The sequence below is a fragment of the Periplaneta americana genome, chromosome 5 (genome assembly GCF_040183065.1).
Source record: "Periplaneta americana isolate PAMFEO1 chromosome 5, P.americana_PAMFEO1_priV1, whole genome shotgun sequence".
Classification (NCBI taxonomy): Eukaryota; Metazoa; Arthropoda; class Insecta; order Blattodea; family Blattidae; genus Periplaneta; species Periplaneta americana.
Genome location: NC_091121.1, coordinates 117567347 through 117590554, shown reverse-complemented (window position 1 = coordinate 117590554; position 23208 = coordinate 117567347). Strand labels below are relative to the sequence as shown.

At 36.2% G+C, this 23208-nt stretch overlaps 1 protein-coding gene across 3 annotated transcripts in view; it reads left to right on the top strand.

The window, feature by feature from the left end:
- The window catches only part of Ptpmeg2 (Protein tyrosine phosphatase Meg2), a 787512-nt gene that overhangs the window by 240331 nt on the left and 523973 nt on the right, over nucleotides 1-23208 (top strand). For all 3 annotated transcript variants that reach the window (XM_069826415.1, XM_069826414.1, XM_069826417.1), the window contains exon 2: nucleotides 5972-6205. In XM_069826415.1, coding sequence (XP_069682516.1) covers nucleotides 5972-6205 — 234 coding nt within the window. The remainder of the gene's footprint in view (nucleotides 1-5971; nucleotides 6206-23208) is intronic.

Below are 23208 nucleotides of genomic sequence, written 5' to 3'. Positions count from 1 at the left end.
CAGGCTTAAGTTAACTACCAAAACCTCGCATTGATCATTTACGAGATTTTGTGTAATAAAGTACCAAAAACTCGTATATCCACACTTGAACTGTATGAGGTTTTATATTAATAGATATGCTATCATTCCAATGTACGTAGTTTTGTAATTTGCGGACAATGTATTGTTCATTCAAGCGTTCATAAGCGATCGATATTTTGCAACCGTTATGCCCGAACCTCGCTTTTAGCGGTCATTGGATTTACGAGGTTTTGGAATAACTGTGACGATATATGTATGTATTTACTTATCTAATTTACATTAATCTGAACAGTACATGAATATTAAACGCTTGTGATGAAGACCTATATTGGATTTGATACCTTCAGCTGAAATATTGGTATAATTTAGAGTGACGTAATTTCAGAGTAATTTTACATTATTTGTGTGTATGTATGCTGCAGCTTTTGTTATCTTTATTGGTTTTTATTATTGTTACTCTCATCTTCACAAACTGATGAAATTGACAGTATGATATTGTAATGAAAAATTTGCAAGATTATTGTCTTAGATTATTGTAGGCTACGCATGAAGGAAGAGGAATTAATTGCTGACTATTATCATTATTATTATTATTATTATTATTATTATTATTATTATTATTATTATTATTATTATCATTATCATCATCAGCATCATTAATATTATTAATCTAGTTATTTACTTACATAATACCGGTGTTGTTAGGTGAAGGTTGAATGAACTAGTGGTGTTCCAGTTTTCACGTACTTTGATATCTAAACTTATTTATTTACATAATGCCGGTGTTGTTAGGTGAAGGTTGAATGAACTAGTGGTGTTTCAGTTCTCACGTACTTTGATATCTAAACTTACTTATTTACTTACATAATGCCGGTATTGTTAGGTGAAGGTTGAATGAACTAGTGGTGTTTCAGTTTTCACGTACTTTGATATCTAAACTCTTGCACATACAAAAAATATGCTGAAGTGTAATATAATGAAAACAATTTTGTAGAGCTCTATGCACATTTTACACCAATGAATTCGGTTGGTTTATTTTGATATGCGTTTTATTTGCCAACAGTCGTTTGGAGAATCATATGCTGGAGTTAAAATGAGAGATAAAACAGATGGATTGAAGTTAACAGGCTCTGGGGTGTAAATATAGATATTTTGCAGCAGTAGATGATAATAGAGATGGGGTTGGGAAATAATTATTCGATATCTGCTGATATTAACATCTCTATGCCTCCAACCGAAAGAAGTGTATGGTAGTTTCACATTCACATTTTTCTGCAATGTGTTATTTACATCGTAGGAGTGGGAATGAATGAGACATGGATATGTTTCTCACAGTTTTGGAAATATCTGCATTTGCATACCACCCTGTCTGTTTTCACTTCCTTGCTATACAAATATATGAAAGGTACTTTGATGCTGCAAAATGTCGATTTAAACAGTTTTACTCGAATACCAGTACAGGTTTTCAGTCTTACTGATATCAAGAAAAGAAACAGAAAGCTGCTTATTCCTCTTTCAGCGTCATTCTTATACAGGCGTTTCACGTAACTTGCCAGTGTGATTTTATTCATTTTCAAATATTTTGAGGCATATTACCCTGGAAGAATGAACAGTAATTTTTACTCTAAAAATGCCATTACATGATACCCTGACCGATATTTTTCAGAAAACGGTGGATTACTCAGTACAAACACTGACATTTTTCTTCTTGATTGATTTATTTTGTAGGGAATAGATTAAATAATATAGACCTATGTCCTTGACAATGCTTGGTGCAGGGTAATGATTGTTATTCCGTGCCTATATGATAGTTTCATATCTCTTGATAAGCTAGGTTTTTTATCTCTATACGTTTACAGTCAGAAAGCTTGTTGAATGACATTTGGTTCGAGGGAACTAAGTGGGGAGTTGAAGGAAAGTTCTTCTCGATTTTATATACGGAGTTGCCATTTTGGTACTTTCAGTTATGAGTGTTTGCAGACTGTTTCTTCTCATTGTGGGGTATAGAAGATACAGGACGAATAATAAATAGTTTAAGGGCTGTAGTATGGGCTATTCTAAGTAAGAAGGCTCATGTAAATATATATCCAATTTTTAAAGGGTGTGTAGATACAGGTGTTTCAATATTACTCAAAACAAGCTTTACAAGTGACAATAGAGAAAGAATAATGACGCAATGATTACATTTGTTGCTTATTTACATTGTTTCAATAAATTTCAAGAGTTCAGTGCACTTTTCCGCTCTGGTCCAACCTCTTCTGAGTCTTTTTCTTTTATGAAGGTATCACTATTCATAAAGCAGCGACCAATTCGTGCCTCATGTTTACTTTGTTTTCTGTATACTTCACCGTCCATATACAGACAAAAATCGATATGAGTAAAGTCTGGGGACATCGGTGGCCAATATGCGTGATCACCACGGCCGATCCATCGTTTGGGGAATGTGTGATTTAGATCATGTATCACTTGTCGGCTAAAATGTAGTCTACAGGTGCTCCGTTATACTGGAAGAACATGTCTAATGGACATTGCTCATCCTTGTCAAAGAAATTACAAATAGCTGTTTCTCTACACTCAGTAAATAGCGCTCCCCTCAAACGATCTCAGAAGAGAGAGCGACACGCACTATTCCGTCATACCATTTGTAACGCTTGTTATGCGTAACATTCAAATATTGTAACTGTTGTCTGCAAGGTGAGTTCTGGGGGGGCAGTTTGCATGACCAATGTTTATATGACGCGCTTAAGGCACAAATGGTCCAACCCACAAAATTATATTTCCACTTCACCCCTTTGTAACAGTGCGCAAAATGCGATACACAACCAAAACTTGTGCTGAAATCTCATGGAAAAACTGGGAATGATAATTAGGCTGATTTACATTTTGAAGAGAACAGTAGAAGAAGCTCTTTAAAGTAATAAACTCAATATGCAGATTTTGTGGGTTGGGCCATTTGTGCGCTGAGAGCCTCATATTTCCCCAACAGCGGATGACACTACTGTTTGAGAAGAATAGGCCACTAGGCTCAATTTATCATTGCAGTAAGTCCGGGTTGACAACAGAGAGACTATTCTTGAAATGGTTATCCCATTTTTCCACTTTCACCCGTGCTAGCCTCGACAAACAAAAGTTTGTTGATCATGGATAATCACACTTCCCACTAGCCTACGACTTTTGCAGAGCACATGAAATCTCCATGATGTCGTTGCCACCGCACTGCTGTAATAGATTGCAGCCACTCGACGCAGCGTTCTCCTTACGTGTGAGGCCTTTATATTGCAGAGAGTGTGTTTTGGCTCTTAAAACAGAACCATAGAAAGAATAACGCAATATGACGTTGCAGAATTGTTAACAAAGCATACTCTGTTGTAACAACTATTTCAAAGGCAGTTTCCGGCTTTAGACCTACTGGTATTCAACCAGTAAATTCTGGCATTTTTAGCGAAGAAGATTTTGCTGTTGAGAGAATGCTAGAGAGAGCGGATGACGTTCTAGGCTGTGTAGATTCTGATCCATCTCAGAGAAATATTCCTTCGCCGTCGTCAGCTACAATAGCAAGATCGTCACAAAACAGAAGTCCAATAACACAGACATTACAAGAAATTTCACCCATCACCTCGTCAACTGAAGGACATGGGGAAAAAAAGGGCACGAGAAACAACATTCATAGGTATTGACGTCAACACCTTTGAAAGTCAAACTTGCAGAGAAAAAACAGAAAATAATTAAAAGGAAGCTAAAAGCAGCGGTGGCAAAGAACGTAAATCCAAAAATAAAACTTCCAAAAAGCGTACAGTTCAAAATAAACCTCAATTGAAGTTAGAGAAAGATTGACTCAGAATATATCCAAGAAGAGTTTGATCCAAATTCGGAGGATTCTCTAAGTGAAAGCCAAATCTGTGATGTTCATTCAGATGATAATTTTTATATGGGACAAGATGTGTGCTCTGTTTTTCAGAAATTTGGGAGAGATGGTGAACAGTAATATCGCTGCACATCTTGCGTAAACTGGGCACATGAAGCTTGTACCGGTTGGGATACACAAAAGAGATATCATTGTGACCAATATAATTAGGGTAATCCTGATTGTTTTCTTAATTGTATAATACTCGTAACATTGTTCTCCTTAAACTTGTTCAGAAAGTTGATAGATTTATTTAGCCTATTTGTGACTGACGTGATATGTGAGCCTATTTTTCTGTAGGAAAATCAACATATTAATTATAAAAGAGTTGTGATAGGCTTAAATAATGTTTACATGGTTATTTAACGACGCTGTATCAACTACGATATTATTTAACGATATGATATTTGGCGAGATGAGGATTCGCCATAGATTACCTGACATTTGCCTTACGGTTGGATAAAACCTCGGAAAAAACCTTACCAGGGAATCAGCCCAAGCGGGAATCGAACCCGCGCCCGAGTGCAACTCCGGATCGGCAGGCAAGCGCCTTAACCGACCGAGCTACGCCGGTGGCTGGTTTAAATAATATATCAATGTTGGTCTTATAAAATTACCTCTGAAGTACTAAATATTGATATATAGTTCACTATATTTTTCATTATTGGAGGACTGTTCTGTTGTTATGTAGTCTAACTTCTCATCTAATAGGCCTATGCCTAAACTTACTTAATTTTAAATAGACATAATGTAGATTCGTCTATTGATTTCATGTAGAGAAAAAGATAACTGGTATTTACGGCATGTGCGGGGAAATACCGGTCAATTCCCATTTTTTATTTTCTTATTTGTCCTTTTTCAGAAGAAATAATATGTAATGTCTTAGATGGTGTCCTTAGGAGAAATATATTTTAGTTTATCGATTAACATAAATAACTCTAAAATGCCATATATTGTATCCATATTACAGCAACTCTTGCTTAGGTGACCACAATTGCCCCTTCCTCTCGTACCCCACCTTACAGTAGCTACATTTCCAGTTTCCACACAAAGGCCTAGTTTTAACTTCTTATTCTACTTATACAATACGCAATTTACATGCGCTTGATGACGTAGATGCGGACAAATAAATACACACAATTTTATTGCTAAAGAAATTTTAATTTCATTTATAAATATGTACTTTTAGCCTATCTATAATAGGTAACAACCACTAATGTAGCAATGGATAACGTCATGGTTTCATTTAAGCGAAGTCGTTAACTAGCTCGTCTGTTATTATTTTTTCTTGGAATATTTCAATTTTAAAAGTAATATAAAGTACAGTTTTCACATTTTTATTTATTAGTTATACTCAGATTATTACTGTTAAAAGATAAAAGTATTATCTCATAGGAGGACTTTGCCCCTCCCCGCGTACTCTGTAACAGCGTATTCCGAATCTCACCGGTCCGGTGGCATCAATGACGTCACGTTGCAGCGAAATAAGGAACAAAACTGCTGGAAGGATCGATGGCTGTCATGGCAACTGTACAAGTTGTTGTCTGTGCTACGCTACCAAAATTTTGCGAAATTTTCATACTCCCATCTCGTTCAAAGAAAAGATAGCATAAACAATTTATTTCTTGAACCGGTAGTAATAACGGGTCCGTTGACATGTTCGCTCATAAGCCATTAACATATTGTTTTTACGTTGTGCTCATTACAAACAATACAGCAGAACTAAAGCAGAACACACCGCCATGACACAACAGTGCACGATGTTATTCGTCTGCTAATTCCCGCCCTATACAAGAACCAATCAGATTCACTGATGGCGGCTGATAGAGACTGCCACCACCTCTGCAAGTTGATGGCACCGGTGCGACACCGGTGGAGCATCAATGACGTCATCGGTGGAATTCGGAACACCGTGATGCCATCGGATTGCTCACCGGTGAGATTCGGAATACGCTCTAAATGACGCCTCCGGTAAGAACCAATGCCTCTCTGTCTGTCCCTGCTACGAGTATTTAACCTGATTGTAGGTGTTGATGGTTGTCGCAGGCCACGAAGAACTTCATCGACGAAGTGAACCGGCTACGGCGTCGTCGGAGGGCCGGGCCTGTATCGTGGGCCACAGCCGTCAAGTTCCTGGCCGCGCGCAAGTTCGACGTGGGGCGCGCAGTGGCGCTGTACGAGCAGCACGAAGCCACGCGCCACCGTGAGGGCCTCGTTCGCTTCGACCCTAGTCGGGAGCCTCTCAAGAGCGAGCTGGACACCGGCAAGTTCACCATTCTGGTGAGTTTTCACGTTGCAAAAGTGTATTTGGAGATTTCCGAGGAAATATACCATTTTCAGCGTCCCATTCATAGTTTTTGTTTGGAATCTGGATTCACTATTTCCTTCTTGACTGTTCCTGTCATGAAAGTCTTGAAAATGGCGTATGAAACGACCAAGATCGCAAGTTTCCAAAAATGTTGTTATAAAAATTAATTCTTTACAGAATTTTGTTCTCAATTGAAAACTTCTTCGGAAAAAAATGTTGTAGATTAAAGACACCTACACGATTTTCCTCGAAAAATTACATAAATTTGGCAAAAAGTATTTACATCCCTGACCAAGCATTCTGCTGTATTGTGTATTATTTTTGTCATTTCTTTGTAGGATTGTTATTTATGTTTACTATTGATGAATTGAGTAGGCCTACTAGTTGACCATTTTGTATGTGAGAAGTAAACAACGGCGCTGCGATCTTATGTTGTTGCTCTGTGGGAGAAATGCATAGTCTTTGACTAGAATAAGAGAGAGATCGTACTGCACAGGTGACGTATCAGCAGTGCGCTGTGTATTAGTACAAGCAACTGCCGTTCCACAAATAGAACGGTCGGGTAATACTAATATATTCATAACAGAGGGCGCAGGTGAAGGATCATGATTACAGGTAAATGTGTTGGCTAATTATACTATTGCTGGTTTATGTATCGAAATCTCGCTTGCATAGTTAACCCAGCATATAGATAATTATACAGTATGGACACTTCGCGTCGGTACCTTTGATATAGCAGGATTAATTTCAATGACCTTCAAACCAGTTTGAGCGTGAGTTTGTGCTTTCTCCCAGGAGTTGGCACTGACATTACACCAGCTAGCAGTCGACACAGCGGAAATATAACATACAATTAATACGTCTAGGTACATTATGTACTCAAATAAAATAAATTGGACGGATGAAATAATAAATCCGTCATTAACTGTAATGTCTAGACTCTAGAGTTCATTTATAATGAGAGTTGAGACGTTGAGCCCCAACAACAGTTAAAATATGTAATAATTTGATAACGCTGAAAATGGAAAAACAAAACTCCTATGAGAAGCAAAACCATATACCTATATTATATTGTATATACATATTAAACGAATATGATACATAATTTTATAATATGTTATATTATTTTATAATATAATTTATTATATATAAAATATAAAAAATTATTATTACAACTACCTAGTTTGTCACTGAGAAATAATGAAAAGCTGTTAACTTGAATTTATTTGAGGCAAAGCGTTACTGGATTATGCAATAAGGTAGGCGATGTTTGGATCCTGTGTCTGAAGTCTATTGTCAATTATTATCTTAGCGTGTGCTCTATTACACTAACCTCTAGCGCTTGAAAGTGGAACTAAACGCCGGCGAACAGAGAAACAAAACAATTAAAATTCGCTCAGTGTCCAGTCCATTCTTTATGATTCCTGTTCGCTGGTTAACCCTTAAATTGGCAAAACTTCATTTCTCACACTAGTTTATCAAACCGTGTCGGACTGTAAAGAAAACAACTATCGCAATGTCCATATTTTATATGTTGTACAATATTATAGTATAATGACCATATTCTATTCTTCTGTTTCTAAGTAATTTTTCCTTGCGAAATAAATTTATATCCATATTTAATTAATACTATTAAAAATTTTAATTTCTATAACACTGAAACGGAAAGTCATGAAATTTCTAAATAAACACGAATATTAGTGTAATACTCGTATTACAGAAGTTGTTTCTGCCGCTCTGTTATGACTCGTACACCCGCAGAGTTGCTCAGAATGGTTTGACCTTGGCTGGGTCTGCCTTCTTCTTGGAGCTCTTCGCTCTCGTCTTGAAGATCGCAGGGTCGAGGTGGTTATACGGCATGTCACATCAGTCCACGCTCTGTGTGAGTGGGTTATTCACATCGGATTGGAGCAGATGCGGTGCGATCAACACGAACATTTGCTCAGCCCACGGTGTTAGGTCCATGGGCGTGAATTTGAACTGCCACTGGGGGAGACCCTGGTGTACCAGCATCATGCGGAAATACTGCGTGAAGTCTGCAGCCAGGTAGTGCCACTCGAAACTTCTGTCCAGCAGCCAGATCTTGGGGTCCCGTCGTTTTAGATCGGTACTTGTGAGGTAAGTGCATCTTTATTGCACGAGTGGAAAGATTTAAGCACGAGGCGTGAGCCGAGTGCTTAAATTACACGAGTGCAATAAAGATCACGCTCACAAGTACCATACGTAATTTTATCCATGACCATAACGAAAACTTATGTTTTATAAGAGAAAATATGTTGAAAATAAGTCCTCATGTAATCACATAACATGGCATGGATTTTAGAATCAATACGTGTACTAGGTAGGTCATGATGTAGGAGGCCATGATTAGTAAAGAATGGTATCTAAGGCGTTGGATAAATAACAAATTATAATTAATTATATAATTTTAATATATATTTTTTCATTTTAAACGTGTATTTTCGTCTTTTTGAAGTTTCAGGGATTATTTAGAAGTTTTCACGGGACTAATGTGATTAAAATAAGTTTACAGAAGTAAAATGTGAAATTAAGAGGAATATTAAAACTTAATTGATCATCGTGTCTGTTTAGCTCAGTTGGCTAACGCGTGTTGTTTTAAAATCCTATAGACCCAACTTCGCAGGTTCAAGTCTCCTCGCATCCCAAAAGGTAAATTATTACAACATTTTAAAAAGATGCATATTAGATATGGATGTAATGTACAAATTACGACGTAGCAGATAGAGAAAAGAGGAGGAGATTGAGTGTATGTATATTTAAGAAATGGTAATAAAGAAGTAGAGGTAGTGACATCTAGTAACATATTAAGTTCTTGAGTAATAGTTCAATGGAAAAGTATACGTGTGTACCCGGGTACTAAGAAAATACTAATGAACTGTGAGATAAAGTACAAACTGTGAGGTAAAGTCTTTATCTCACTAGTGAAATAAAGTAATGTTGAATAAAAGCCTACTTTACAAACGCAAAAGGATTTAGTAAAGGCATGTTTTTCGTTATGGTCATGGATAAATTTAATTTTCCTACCAATTTTTTTTTCTATTAAAATTATAGCATAATAGCCTGTTAAGCTATTGTACCCTATAGGATACTTTGTGAATTTAAGGATTAATTACTTCTCTGAAGTCGTCATAGAACATAGGTCTATGATTATTAATACTAGATAATAAAATTGTGACTTTACATTAGGTAGAGCTTAGTCTAAGCTTTTGGTTGATTTTAATTAAGAATCACACAGGACGCTTGAAAGTTAATACGTAAAATGTATGAGAAGGTATGCAGCGTCAGATGCCAGTGTTTTTTTTTTTTTTTTTTTTTTTTTTTGGCGTATTAATTTTCTTTGGATGGCAAATAAAATCAGGGGGACGAATTTACGGATAGACAGACTAGGCTCAGGCTGCAGCGGCAAATTTTTAAAAACAAATCTGCCTCATAAGATGGAAGATCACTATTATTCATTTACTGTGTTGAATAACGCGATATTTTGTATTACAGGAAGTGTTCCAATACTTGGTCGTTTACGGAAAATTCTATGTTTTTTTTCAAGAATTTGAAAGTTTGCAATTGATTGAGATTTTATAGTGGTTCCTGATATGTTGTTTTCAGTGCAGATAACATTTAATATTAATTTGTAACACTACATGACTATTGAAATGAAAAGGATGTACCGTGCCTATTCAGTCTTCTAAGCATTTACAAAAATTAAATGAAAAGTGGAAATTTTAGGTAGTTTTAGGGTAACCGTAACTCGCGGACAGTTGTTTTAAACTGCTTTTATACTAGTTTTAAAAGGTGCATGAAATAGTGCGTTTTTGAAATACAGTGTAGCAAAAAAATATATACACTGTTTGTTCATCAATAACTTTGGAACAAATTGAGATAACATTTTCGTGTTTAGGGAAATTGTAGCTTAATGTACGCGTTCGAAGTGGCCACCATCAGCATCCGAACACTGTCGATGCCGCCGAACTACACCACGAACTAAGTTCTGTAACATGTCCAGTGTGATAGCTGCACATGATGTTAAATTTCGATTTGTTCTCGTAGCGCATCCAGTGTAGGTGACTTTTCCCGATAAACAGTATCCTTTAGGGTACCCCATAGGTAGAAATTGGTGTTAGGTCTGGAGACCGTGCTGGGTACTCGACAGCACCTCTTCGACCTATCCATCGTCCGGGTAGAGATTCATCCAGATACGCTTTGGCATCTCGATGGTAGTGGGCTGGGGCTCCATCTTGTTGCAGATAAAATATCTCGTCTTCATATAGCTCTCGGATGGTAGGTACAACTGTTGTCTGAAGCATCTCGATATATACCGCACCGGTAACTGTGCTTTTAAAGACCCAGAGAACCAACTATACCACACATTAAGTCCTGGTAAATTGATGGCTTTTGTCCTGATGGATGTGTGAATTTTCAGGGGTCCAGTACACGCAATTATGGCGGTTTACAATATCATTCAGTTTGAATTGTGCCTCGTCAGACAGATAATGTTCCCTGCAAACTCTCCATGTTTTCAAACCACTCACAGTACTCAATTCGTCGATCAGGATCGTCCTGAGTCACTGTACGCAGCAGTCTTGGAATGTACACCTTCCACTTTGAGTCTTCAAAATTCGCTGCACACTTGATCAACTGACTTCTGTTTCACGTGCACACTTTCACAGACTTATGTGGTGAACATGTAAATTGTTACAGTTGCAGTTGTAGCTGTCACAGGTCGTCCGGAACGTACTTTACGCACATCATTAACAATACCACTGGCTCCAAATTTGTGCCGAATACGCGCAATTGTTAGACGTGTCGGCTTTATTGTTTGAAACTCGTTCCGCTATTGTCGCCATACCTCGCTAATGTTTTCAAACTTAAAATACCACTTCCAAATCCCTTTCCATTCGAACGACAACCTTACATCCTCCATTTTGTTTTCACACTACATCTGCGCGCTCATCTGGTCACTCCAACCAACAACATTAAGCTACAATTTCCCCGAAAATAAACATTTTATCTCAATTTGTTCCAAAGTTATTGATGAATAAACAATGTATACATTTTTAGACTACTCTGTATGTTATTGTCATTAACTCTCTTGCTCTTCAATATTTCTCACACGGGCTGGACATCGCTGAAGATGATTCTGATCCATTTCTTCCTGGAGACTGCACATTGGACAAAGTGGTGAAGAAAAAATGCCAATTTTGTTCAAGTGTTTTGACAAATAATCATGCTCTGTGAGTAATCCAAAGAATGCAACTGCACTTTTCCTTCGATACTCAGTACTTTTCAAGATAATGAAGGAAACTTACCGCCAAACAATAAGCATGTACAGAAGAGGCAGGTCCAAAATGCATTATAACTGTGAATGTAATTCTTGGAACTACTTGGTTCTTCGTCCAAACGATAGAGCGTATTTTTTTGTCCTCTGTGCATAAATAATTCAAAATAAAAAAAAAATTGGAGCTGCCTGGTTTTTTCCCCCAAACCCCCCAATTATATTTTGTTGTACACTGAGACATTTCATCTTTTATTTAAAATTTCGTGGAAATGGTATAATATTTTATTTTAATATTTTGAGTTGATATTTTATTGTGACATTTTGAGTTGATTAATCTTTTAACTGTTGAAAATTATAAAGTTGACATGGGGTTTTAAAATATAAATCATGTTTTATGCAAAGGGTTGTCAGATGGGTATTGTAAAAATTAGGAAAATTCTCGATGTTTAAGAAAAATTCGTGCTGTTTGTTAAACTAAATAAGGCTATTCATAAAATGAATGTCCTACTAAATCATAAAAATTAATGCTGAGTTTCATGAAAGAGAATATTTTCAAATTTACCTTAGTTTGACTGCTTATATTTCTCTGAACAGCGAAAAATCATTTTTACAATATTATAGAAAACTTGACAGTCCAGTTTTGAATTGGCACAAACTTGAATTCTGATTTGATTAAAATAGTGGAGCAAGCATTTCTTTCTGCTGTTTGACCATTTGTGGTTCATTGTGAGCTTTAGAGGGATTATTCCACATGGGCATAAACCAATTGTACACGTCTTCCCACGTCTTTAAATAAACACTTTTTTTTATGGAGGATCCTCATCATCAGAATTTTACTTCCCTTAATATTTTGACAGCACAATTAAAATACCAATTAGTCCACCGCTGTGGAGTTTCGGTTAGCATTCCAGGTTCAAACTCTGGTTGGGACAAGTTACCTGGTTGAGGTTTCTTTTACGAGGTTTACTCTCAATCCATCAAGAGCAAATGCTGAGTAACTTTCGGCGCTGGACCTTGGACTCATTTCACTGGCGTTATCACCTTCATCTCATTCAGACGCTAGATAGCCACAGCAGTTAATAAAGCGTCGTAAAATAAAAAAAAACACCGATTACTTCGGATTTACTATTTATTACTAGGACCAAACAACAGAAATACAAAGAGACATTTCCAATCAAAGTGAATATACGTTCTCTCATGGCGTCGCTATCGAGTATCGATTATTGAGCAAGCGATCGTGATCGACTGATTATTCGTACCATAGTTTAGGCTTCCAAACTTGTCTGTGTTTTTCGTGCACTCAACAACCAAAACATTTAATGAAGAAATAGTGTTTGGTGGTATAATGAAATTATTCATTGGTACAAAAGAAAAAAAAAATTGGTATCGTGTGGTGTATTTTTCAACTTTTGTTTTCTTTTATAGCTCAGTTTTTCATTTTCAAATTTTAAGTTTAATTTATAGAAGAGTAAAAAGACTATAATACTCTATAAAAACGTTTTAAAATTGATCTCAATGGATTTCTTATAAATATAATAAAACTTGCTTTAGACTACTGTAGATACCAGCATTCAAATTGGTGGTTTTGTACATCCCACAAAAATTCCTTATCAATAATAGTCTAAGTTAATGCTTCTTTGTGGGGGGGGGGAATTAAAGTTTGGCTCCTTCAAGTCAGGAGCATCACTGTAAAAATCATACACTGTAAATTTTATTAAGTTTTTAATAAAAGGCAAACATGATTTTATATTGTAAACAATTAGGATAAAATAGAACAACCAGAAAACGAAAGAAATAGCTTGTATGAAATATAAAAAAGAACAAAAAAGAAAAACAAAACATATTTTAAACATATAGTTTTAAACTCTGTGTTTAAAATTTGTTTTAACCAACGGATATTGTTTCAAACAATTTTGAACACTTTGTTTAAAACTTTTTGTTTTAAACATGCCAACCCAGTTAGGCGTACTCCAGTATCCAACTACTCAGCGGAATGCGCCGTCTGAAGAGTAAAAAATTATCTGCATACAAACATAACTGAGAATAGTCTCAACTCACTAGCTGTCATCTCAACAGAGGGCAACATTTTGGAGAAAATTTACTGGTGCGAAAGCATTGGTCAGTTTTGTCAGCAGAAGGTAAGGTGAAAGAATTGGAAAGCTGATATTGTAGCCTGGTTTTAACGTAGAATACTTCTTTCCCCCCACCGAATCTGGGCACCCGTCCAAGGATCCGTGGTCAAACAAAAGTTGTAGAATTTCAAAAGCTTATTGTAAGAAGTTACGAGTCACAATCGAATACTAATGTAATGAATAGTTAGGCCATAATCAATGTAACTTGTATGACCACCTCTATTGACGTCATCTCCCCTCGCTATGGACATGAGAAATCGAAGTTTTTAAGTTTTTAAAATATACTGCCACGGTTGTCTCGTGGTTAGAGCGCTGGACCTGAGTTCGATCCCCGGTGTACTCCCGATTTATAACTTGTGTTGGGCACTCCATGGTTCAGGTAACACGGAGTTTTCTCCGGGAAGCTCCGATTCCCCTGTGACATTCCAACAAATCTCCATAATCATCTGATCGCGGGTGTAGTGTAGACCAGCCTCCTATGGCACACCCTAGGCAACGACTCTAAAGGTAAATTGGTCTACATAACTGGCTTCATATCGTTGAATGACGTAAGTCAAGTACCCGCCATTGGTTTAAAAAAATTAAGAAATCATATTTTAAACAATAGTTCATTTGTTTCGTGCAGAAACGAATATTACTATGGAAGAACTGTGGCCGGGAGGAAAAAAAGGTCTTAAGTCAATTTTTTGTGAAAATGAGATTTTTATATATTTTGAAAGCGGAAACAATCTCTACAATCTGGTAAAATGGTTTAAGTCAAATAAGACTCCTGACTGGATTTACAGAGCGTTACCAAATGTTCTAAACACTTTTAGAATCGAGCACACGCAGAATAAAGGACTTAAGAATATTTAATACTTTATTCCTTACAAACAGCACATATTTACTTTCCGTGCTTCCCTATTAAAATGTCTAACTTGGAGTATAGCTATTTTTATCACATACTGATCCCCTTTCCTTTTAAAACTTTAAACACCAGGGTAAACAGTCCTATAATTGTTTAAGACCCATTTTGCATTCCTAATAATTTACATTTTTCATTTATTTTGACATGAAAAAGGTCTTATGTTTAAATAGTCCCTTCTACTCGGTTTGGGTTCTAGTCTTAAAAGGGCGTAATTGCGGCCATTTTTGGAAATAATCAAGAAAATAATCAGCAACATTACCTATTTTAGAAGAAATATAAACAAATAATATCCAGGAAAAACCTCTTAATTAAAAGAACTCTATAATTGACACCAATTTCAATATTTCTGCTGCTCTCCTGAAAAGTATAAAATTTTTACTTAAGACCCTTTTCCTCCCGGCCACAGTTTATCCATGACTTTTGTTAGTGTTTGTGTTATAAAAGTAGTTTTATTGTTGAAATGAATATAATATTATGTTTTGTCCAATGACAGGGCCCTTAATTTGTCGTTATTCGCCCTGACTCTATGACTTGACTCGTAGACGTCACTAGTACCGAGAGACTATTCAGAGTGCACCACAGGCAATGGATCCACATTGCACTAGTAATGAATAGTAATGATTATAGAGAATTGTTGGAGTAGCACAACGAAACCGAAGAAAACTTCTGTGTTGCCCAATATAACTTATACTCGTACATTCAGGATGGATCAACCAGGATTTGAACCCTCGCTCCCTGATAGTCCATTTCAGTAACACCGAGCCATAATGTATTTAAAAGAAAATAATAATAATAATAATAATAATAATAATAATAATAATAATAATAATAATAATACTTACTTAGTTACTGGCTTTTAAGGAACCCGGAAGTTCATTGCCGCCCTCACATAAGCCCCTTCCGTTGGTCCCTATCCTGAACAAGATTAATAATAATAATAATATTATTATTATTATTATTATTATTATTATTAATATTATTATTATTTTACTAATGATGAATACTTGACTGTTCGTCATTCATCCATATGAAGCCAGTTGAGCAGACCAATTTACCGACAGAGTCGTCGACCAGAGTGCGCCATATAGGAGGCTGGTCTACACTACAACCGCGATGAGATGAGATGATGATAGAGTTTTGTTAGGATGCCGCAGGGGAATCGGAGATCCGAAGAAAACTCCTGAGTCACCTGGATCACATGCTTGCCCAGCACAAATTATAAATGGGGGGGTGCGCCGGGGATCGAACCCGGGTTCGCAGGATTATAATTCCAGCTCTGTAGCCATTGGACCACCGTGTCGGCTGCTGAAAGGTAGTTGTAGAATTCTGTAGTGCTCGGGAAAAGTGGCACAAGTCAAAAATGTTAATTTTACAGGAGAAGGAAAAAAACTGTCTTCACACTGGTTTATGTCGATTTGATTTTCTTCTGTAAGAATTATTCTAATGAGAGAAATACTTATGTATCTTTTTCCAAGCGAACAGATGTTCTGTCAGTTGTCAATAAACTAATAAAAAAATTTTATGGAAATTCACTTATGCCACTTTTCCCAAGCATTGCAGAATTGAGATTATGATGATAATAGGCTAAGATTCACGGATCCTCAAATTAAATTAAATTAAATTAATTTAATCGTTAGATTAATATAATACATTTAATATGCCTCCATATTTATATTCTGTACGTATTTAACATCGACAGTATGTCTACAACTACATTAATTATCATGCATAGCCATGAGTTCATAAACATGTAGTAGTAGTATTTATAAACTGCTTGAATTTTTTTCAGTAAGTACATGCATAATTATAAAAAAATGCCTTCAAATTGCTAAAGTAAAGAATGGTGTTGTTTCTTCGTCTCACACATTTTTCTCAAGTTGGGGGGAAATGGAAGAAAGTTGAATTCTCATATCTGATGTGGCATCCAGGCGATGACGGAATTTTGATTTTGTTGCTGCATATCGTGAAAATCCTACTTAATAATAATAATAATAATAATAATAATAATAATAATAATAATGATAAATTTATTTATTCTGGTGGTGTGAAGGCCTTCTCTTCCACGCTACCAGAAATATTTATACATACAGCGAAAAAACGAATTAATAACGTTCATTCAAACAAAACAAGAACATTTACAGTTTCAGTAACACAAAACAATACTTTGCACAAATGTGTTGTTCGAAATGAGAGGAATTTCCCTACACATTTAGACAGTTCCAGATATTCTTGAAATAGGCTACACCAGAATATTAATAATATTACCAACCTCGGATCCCCTGATAAGTGTTTGCGGATCCCCAGGGAAGCACACTTTGGGAACCACTGGTCTAGAGCATTAGATTAAATATTAAGTAACATATCATTACAACCAACAGCTTATAAATTACATCTGTTTTGACAACCAAATTGCAATCAATGGCAGAATTTAGTTGAGGAGAGGAACAGTGTGATTTTCATAGAGGGAGGTTAACAATATTTCAATTGATAAAAGTAACAGTGTTAGAAACAGTCGAGGGGAATTAGGATTTAACTTTCATGTTAATCAAGGATTAAAATAAGGAGATGGGGTGATCCCATTAGTGTTCAGTTTAAGGAAGATTGGAATAAATACCAAAGACACTTAGGAATTTAAATCTATATAGGTCGTTGAATATGCGGATGATCTTAGTCTAATGGGAAGATCACTTGATTCTGTTAAAGAAACCTTAAATGCTCTAGATAAAGCTGTTAAGGAAATTGGGTCAAATATAAATGAAACTAAAACCAAAAGCTTAAACCAAACAAAAAGAAAATATAATCCAACAGATATTACCTCTAATAAGATATCGAGGTATCAGTTAGAGGGTCCGAATACAACTCTACAAAGTACGGATTACATTTGGATGTGAAACGTGGACATTCTTACAGAAAGAAAGAAATATGATTGATGCTTTTGAGAGTGAAGTATTGAGAAAAGTGTTTGGTCCAATATGTACTAATGGTATATGGGGAATCAGATCAAATGACGAGCTATTATATCGTGTATAATGATGTGGTACTGTCAACATACAATTATACGTATCAGAAGATTACAGTGGGCTGGACACATGGTCAGAACGGAGGAGGGACGAATCTCAAGGAAGGTTTTGGATGGATACTTTGGAGGGAGGAGACAAGTTGGAATACCTCGAAATCGCTGGGAGAATATGATCTGAAAGGATGCTGTTTTCCTGCTTCGTTTACTGACCTGAAAAGGAGCAGCAAGAAATAGAGAAGAATGGAGGAAAGCAGTTGGGGAGGTCATGGACCGAAAACGTTCCGTAGTGCCATTGGCTGATTGATGTTAACGAAAAATGCTATTTTTACAACGAAATTTTACGGAAATATTAAATAATTTGATAAACTATTGTAGATGCTCTTTTAGATTATAACCGGAGAACCCGTGCTACTCCGCAGCATTCATTTGCACAAATCTATAAAACTTCTTTCCATATGAAATTTGCTATGTGCCTGCTCTTTGGTTCTATTTCAGCCTTCAAGTCTTTCAAGACTTTGCTCGAGATAGTGCGACATAAAGCTGTCCATGACTCAATATAGGTTCTGGTAAATATAAATGCGGACTTCATCTAATCTGTGACCTTGAACTATATTGATCGTTATACAAAAAGTCAAACGTTTTGGAAATTGCTTTCTTTTGCACGAAAATACCAAAGAAGAATCTGATGGTATTACGTCACTGCGAGGAAATAGTATTCTTTGGCCAACATTTACGCCAGTAATAAGGCCCACATCTAAACAATTATCCTACATATTCCAAACTATAAGTCGAGTACCATTCAACAGATATTGTGAAACATTAAGATTTCTCAATAACATCAAAATAGAACCTTCTTTAAATTGTAACATATGAAGCGTCAATCCATTCATATCTAAGCTATCTTGGAATTCAGTTGGAAACTACAAATATTCGCTTTCATCTTCAGTAATTAAATTATTCACACTGATGTAACTCCTCGATGCTCTTGGAATAAGATATAAAACTATGCAATTAATTTTGTTACAACGTTCACTTTTAGTGGTCAATTGGTTTAAAAAAACAAACATAATACATCTTTCAGTGTAGCTACTTCATTTAACTGTATTTCAGTAATAATCAGTTTCAGAAATTGTGGAGGGTGGTAAATCACTAAGTCTGGTTTTTCGTGATCAACATTACTAATTTGTAGTAAGGAGTTGGCAAAGTCACATTCCTTTGGTTTCGCTCGCGTATCTTTACTAAATTTAAATATTTTGAATATTGGCCACAAAGGAGAGAACCGTGTGGAATTTTGGACAATGGCGACTCTCGATCCGTGAGGCACAACAGGCAATATCTGCCTGAAATCGCCTCCCAAAACTATAATTTTTCTGCCAAATGGAACATCGTTATTCATTATATCCTTGAGCAAACGATTTACACACATTAACGCATACATATTAGCCATAGATGCTTCATCCCAGATCTTTAGCTTTACTGAACGAATATGAGAAGCCTCTCTGCTATTAATTTTTGCTCATGGTATAGAACCTTCATGTAAATTTAGAGGTAATTTGGATCGACTGTGTACAGTACGGTGTTGAGGAGTCACATTGCTGCGATACCACCCCATGCAACAGAAATAAAATTATATTTAGCCCAAAATTTGTGCAATTGTGAATGAAATATTGGTAAACAAAGGTTTTCCCAGTGTCGCCTGGATCTTCAATAAAATATGCATTACTGATACTTCCATCATTTTTTTGTACAAGCTCCATAATTTTAGTCATTTCAGTTGCTTAGCCTATCTTCCATCTTAATTGATTCTCATTAATTTGTGGAAAGTTTACTGGCACGTCTGACTGATGTAAGACATCAGCAATGGTTGGAACATCGAGCGGAGGTATAGAAAGGCCGTGCAGTTTTAATATATTAGAAATGTTTGTAAGAGCGAACTAATAAACTATATTTCGATAGGTAGGTGAGAACGAACATAATCTTCGGATAATGTCCCACAACGATCTCTAATTGGAAGAGGCTTGAAAGATACACAATATGTAGGAAAATTATTGTTTTCATTTCAGTTCTCGCATTTTACTACAAGTCACATCATTCTCATGCCGCCACGGTGGTCTAGTGGCTAGAGCACTGGACTTATAATCCTGTGGGCTCAGGTTCGATCCCTGGCGTACCCCCCATTTATAACTTGTGTTGGGTAAACTCGTGGTTCAGGCATCACAGGGCTTTTCTTTGGGAGCTCCGGTTCCGCTGTGGCTTCACAACAAATCTACATAATAATCTCATCTCATCGCGCGTGTAGCGTAGACCAACCTCCTATAGAGCATCCTGGACAACGACTCTGTAAATTGGTCTACATAACTGCCTTCATATGGTTGAATTACGTAAGTTAAGTGCCCGCCATTAGGTAAAAAGAAAAAAAAATAATTCTCATTTAGGATAAGACTATCTGAATTCTTCAAAGTCCATGTCGTTGTTTAGACTTTTTTCTAGGTTTTTTCGCTACTCTATCAAGAAACATCTTAGTTATCACTACAAAACTGTCACGAATCGTCTTTCACTGTTTATTTATAGCTTTTCTCTCACATCACCACAATCGTTCACTTGTATGTAAAATGACAAACTTGCAGAATGTCCCAATTAGTTTTAAAGAGTTTTCTGCGTTTTCATAGTCACACCAAACACAACATGAAAGAAAAAAAGTAACACATTTCCTTCTTGCATAATTTTAGCACTCAGTACCTACTATAATCAAGTACGTTATGCCAATTTCCAAAGCTTTCACATCATAGCACAAAAATAAAACACAACCTATTAATTCAGCTTTAATAGTTTTTATATTAAAACAATTGGCATAATCTGTTCACCTTTTATTTAAACTGAAATATTTCGAGACCTAATGGAGCTACGATAATGTACATGGGCCTATAGCACTCGGGGCATTAGGTACGCACTGTCGATTGAGCCCAAATTTACTTGATTCGCTCAATTTAAACCAAAGTGATCGAGGAACAGCGCTTAAATGCATGTTCCACCATAACTTCGGTCCAAATTTACCGAATAAAGTAAATTAGGGTTCAATCAATAATGCGTAACGCCCCATATGTTTTAAACTCAAGTACGTTAACATAGCTTCATTAGATCTCGATTTATTTCAGTTTAAAGGTGAACAGATTTTCAAAGTATTTTGATATACAACATAGATAACTTATATAGGCACATACATACATACATACATACATACATACATACATACATACATACATACATACATACATACATACATACATACATACATACATACATACATACATACATACATACATGCATGCAGGGTGATTCATGAAGATTTACCGTCCTTTACGGAGATTATTTCCGAAGATATTTTGAGCAAAAAATGTCATATAAACATGGGTCCTATTCTCAGTATTTACAGAGTTACGTTTCGTTATTGCAACGCATTGCTGTGAACGCGTGATCTTGGTCAACGTGCAGTCAGCAGCCAGTGCGAGCGCCACGGAAATCAAAGATAGGCGTATGCTTTACGTAGAGCGACGAGTGCCGTTCACAAGCTTGCGGCCAAGTGTACTCAAGCGGACGGCGACATTTTTAAAATGTGTTGTAACTCTCCAAGACTGTAAATTAGGATGTAAAATTGGACTGCAAATAATTAAGTCGGTGGAAGTGGTGTGATCTGTAATCATTATTGTGATAAGTGCGTAAGAATAATGTAATTTTCTAGTTAAAAATAAAAAAAGATGTCTGTACGAAGCAACTAAGGCGTTTACAGCACATTTTTAGTTTCATAATACTTGACAATTAAAGAAATGATACTTCTGAATAGTTAATTCTCTATTTTTATTATTCTTTTACCTTCAAACTAATAAAAAAACGTATTTTACAAACAACTTTAAATTAGTGTAACTCTGAAAATATTGAGAATAGGAATTATGTTTATATGATATTTTTTTGCTCAAAATGTCTTCAGAAATAAGCTCCGTAAAGGACGGTAAATCCTCGTGAAACATTCTGTATATATAATGCAGGTATAGTAGGCTCGCTCTATGCATCCCCAGTTAAAGACAGAGGCTACCGCACGCTGAGCGGTTGTCTTTTGAAGTAAGACGGTCCCCCCAACCTTTTCTGCCCACTCGGGGGATGGGGTAATCTCTGTTTCCGCTTTCTGAGGCAAACATAAATGTTGCCAATTCTCCCCTGAATGCTAAAACTAACTGCAGTCTTTCTTAATATGTTCAAACAATTCACAAGTGCTTTTGCTCGCTGTTTGAAAGTCTTCCGTAATTTTATTATTATTATTATTATTATTATTATTATTATTATTATTATTTCGTGGAGTATATTGTAAATTACTTAGTTGTTTACAACCCCAAGATAGCAATGATAGATGAACAGCAATTTTAAAGACATAATTAACTTTATTAGGACAATAATATAACCTTGCCCAACCCCATACCCATCAAGGGAGTTATGTTGCAGGATATCAAATCAGCCGTGCAGTAAGAAACATGCAGTGGAGGAGCTCGCAGCCTCATATGGACACGTTGCGTTACGATTTCCTCCGTACCACTGTGTTCTAAATCCCTTGGGAATGTTAAATGTTATGTTTTATTTAACGACGCTCGCAACTGCCGAGGTTATATCAGCGTCGCCTGTGTGCCGGAATTTTATTCCGCAGGAGTTCTTTTACATGCCAGTAAATCTACTTACATGAGCCTATCGCATTTAAGCACACAAACGCCATCGACCTAGCCCGGGATCGAACCCGCAACCTCGGGCATAGAAGGTCAGCGCTATACCAACTGCGCCAACCAGGTCGACCTTTGGAAATGATCTGGCATCAACTGAAGTCTAATGTTAGGAAAAACAATATTATCCCGACTTGAGTCTAGTGTGTTAACTTCTGCGTGATGGAGCTGCAACAATCGGTCCTCATAATTGGTCCTCCTGTGTTGAACATGCAATTAAAACGGAAGGGAATTATATGAAGCAGGACAGGGACAGTAACCAAGAGAGATTTGTGATTCATTAAGGAGAGAGTGACGACGAATAGAGGTAAGAGAAGAAAAATGTCATATTTTATTACATAACATTTCAGATTTCGCTGCGAATTTAGACACGAAACACAAATTGACAATATTCTTTCGGTGTTGTTATTATTATTATTATTATTATTATTATTATTATTATTATTATTATTATTATTATTATTGATATAGTCTAAGTATGAAATATATTAGTTTGAAGAAGTTGACCGTGCAATGATTCTATAACGGATTTGTGCACACAGTAACTCAAAATTAACCATTCATTAATTCGTGATTGATTGAATTAAAGTACAATTTGTTGTATAGAAATAAATATACGATTGTTTCATACCCACCACGTGGCGAAGTCAATGTAAAACGTGACAACTGCGCGCCTAGAAATTTCCGCACGCGTCCCTTAATGACCGGGGTGGACCGTGCGGCTAAGTTCTTCTAGCAACAAAAGAGACCGACTGGGGATCCTTTGAAAAATCCTAAATTAATAAAGAAAGATAAATTATGGAATACATTATACAGTTTCAATATTCCTTCAAATTTAATAAATACCACCGGTGTAGCTCA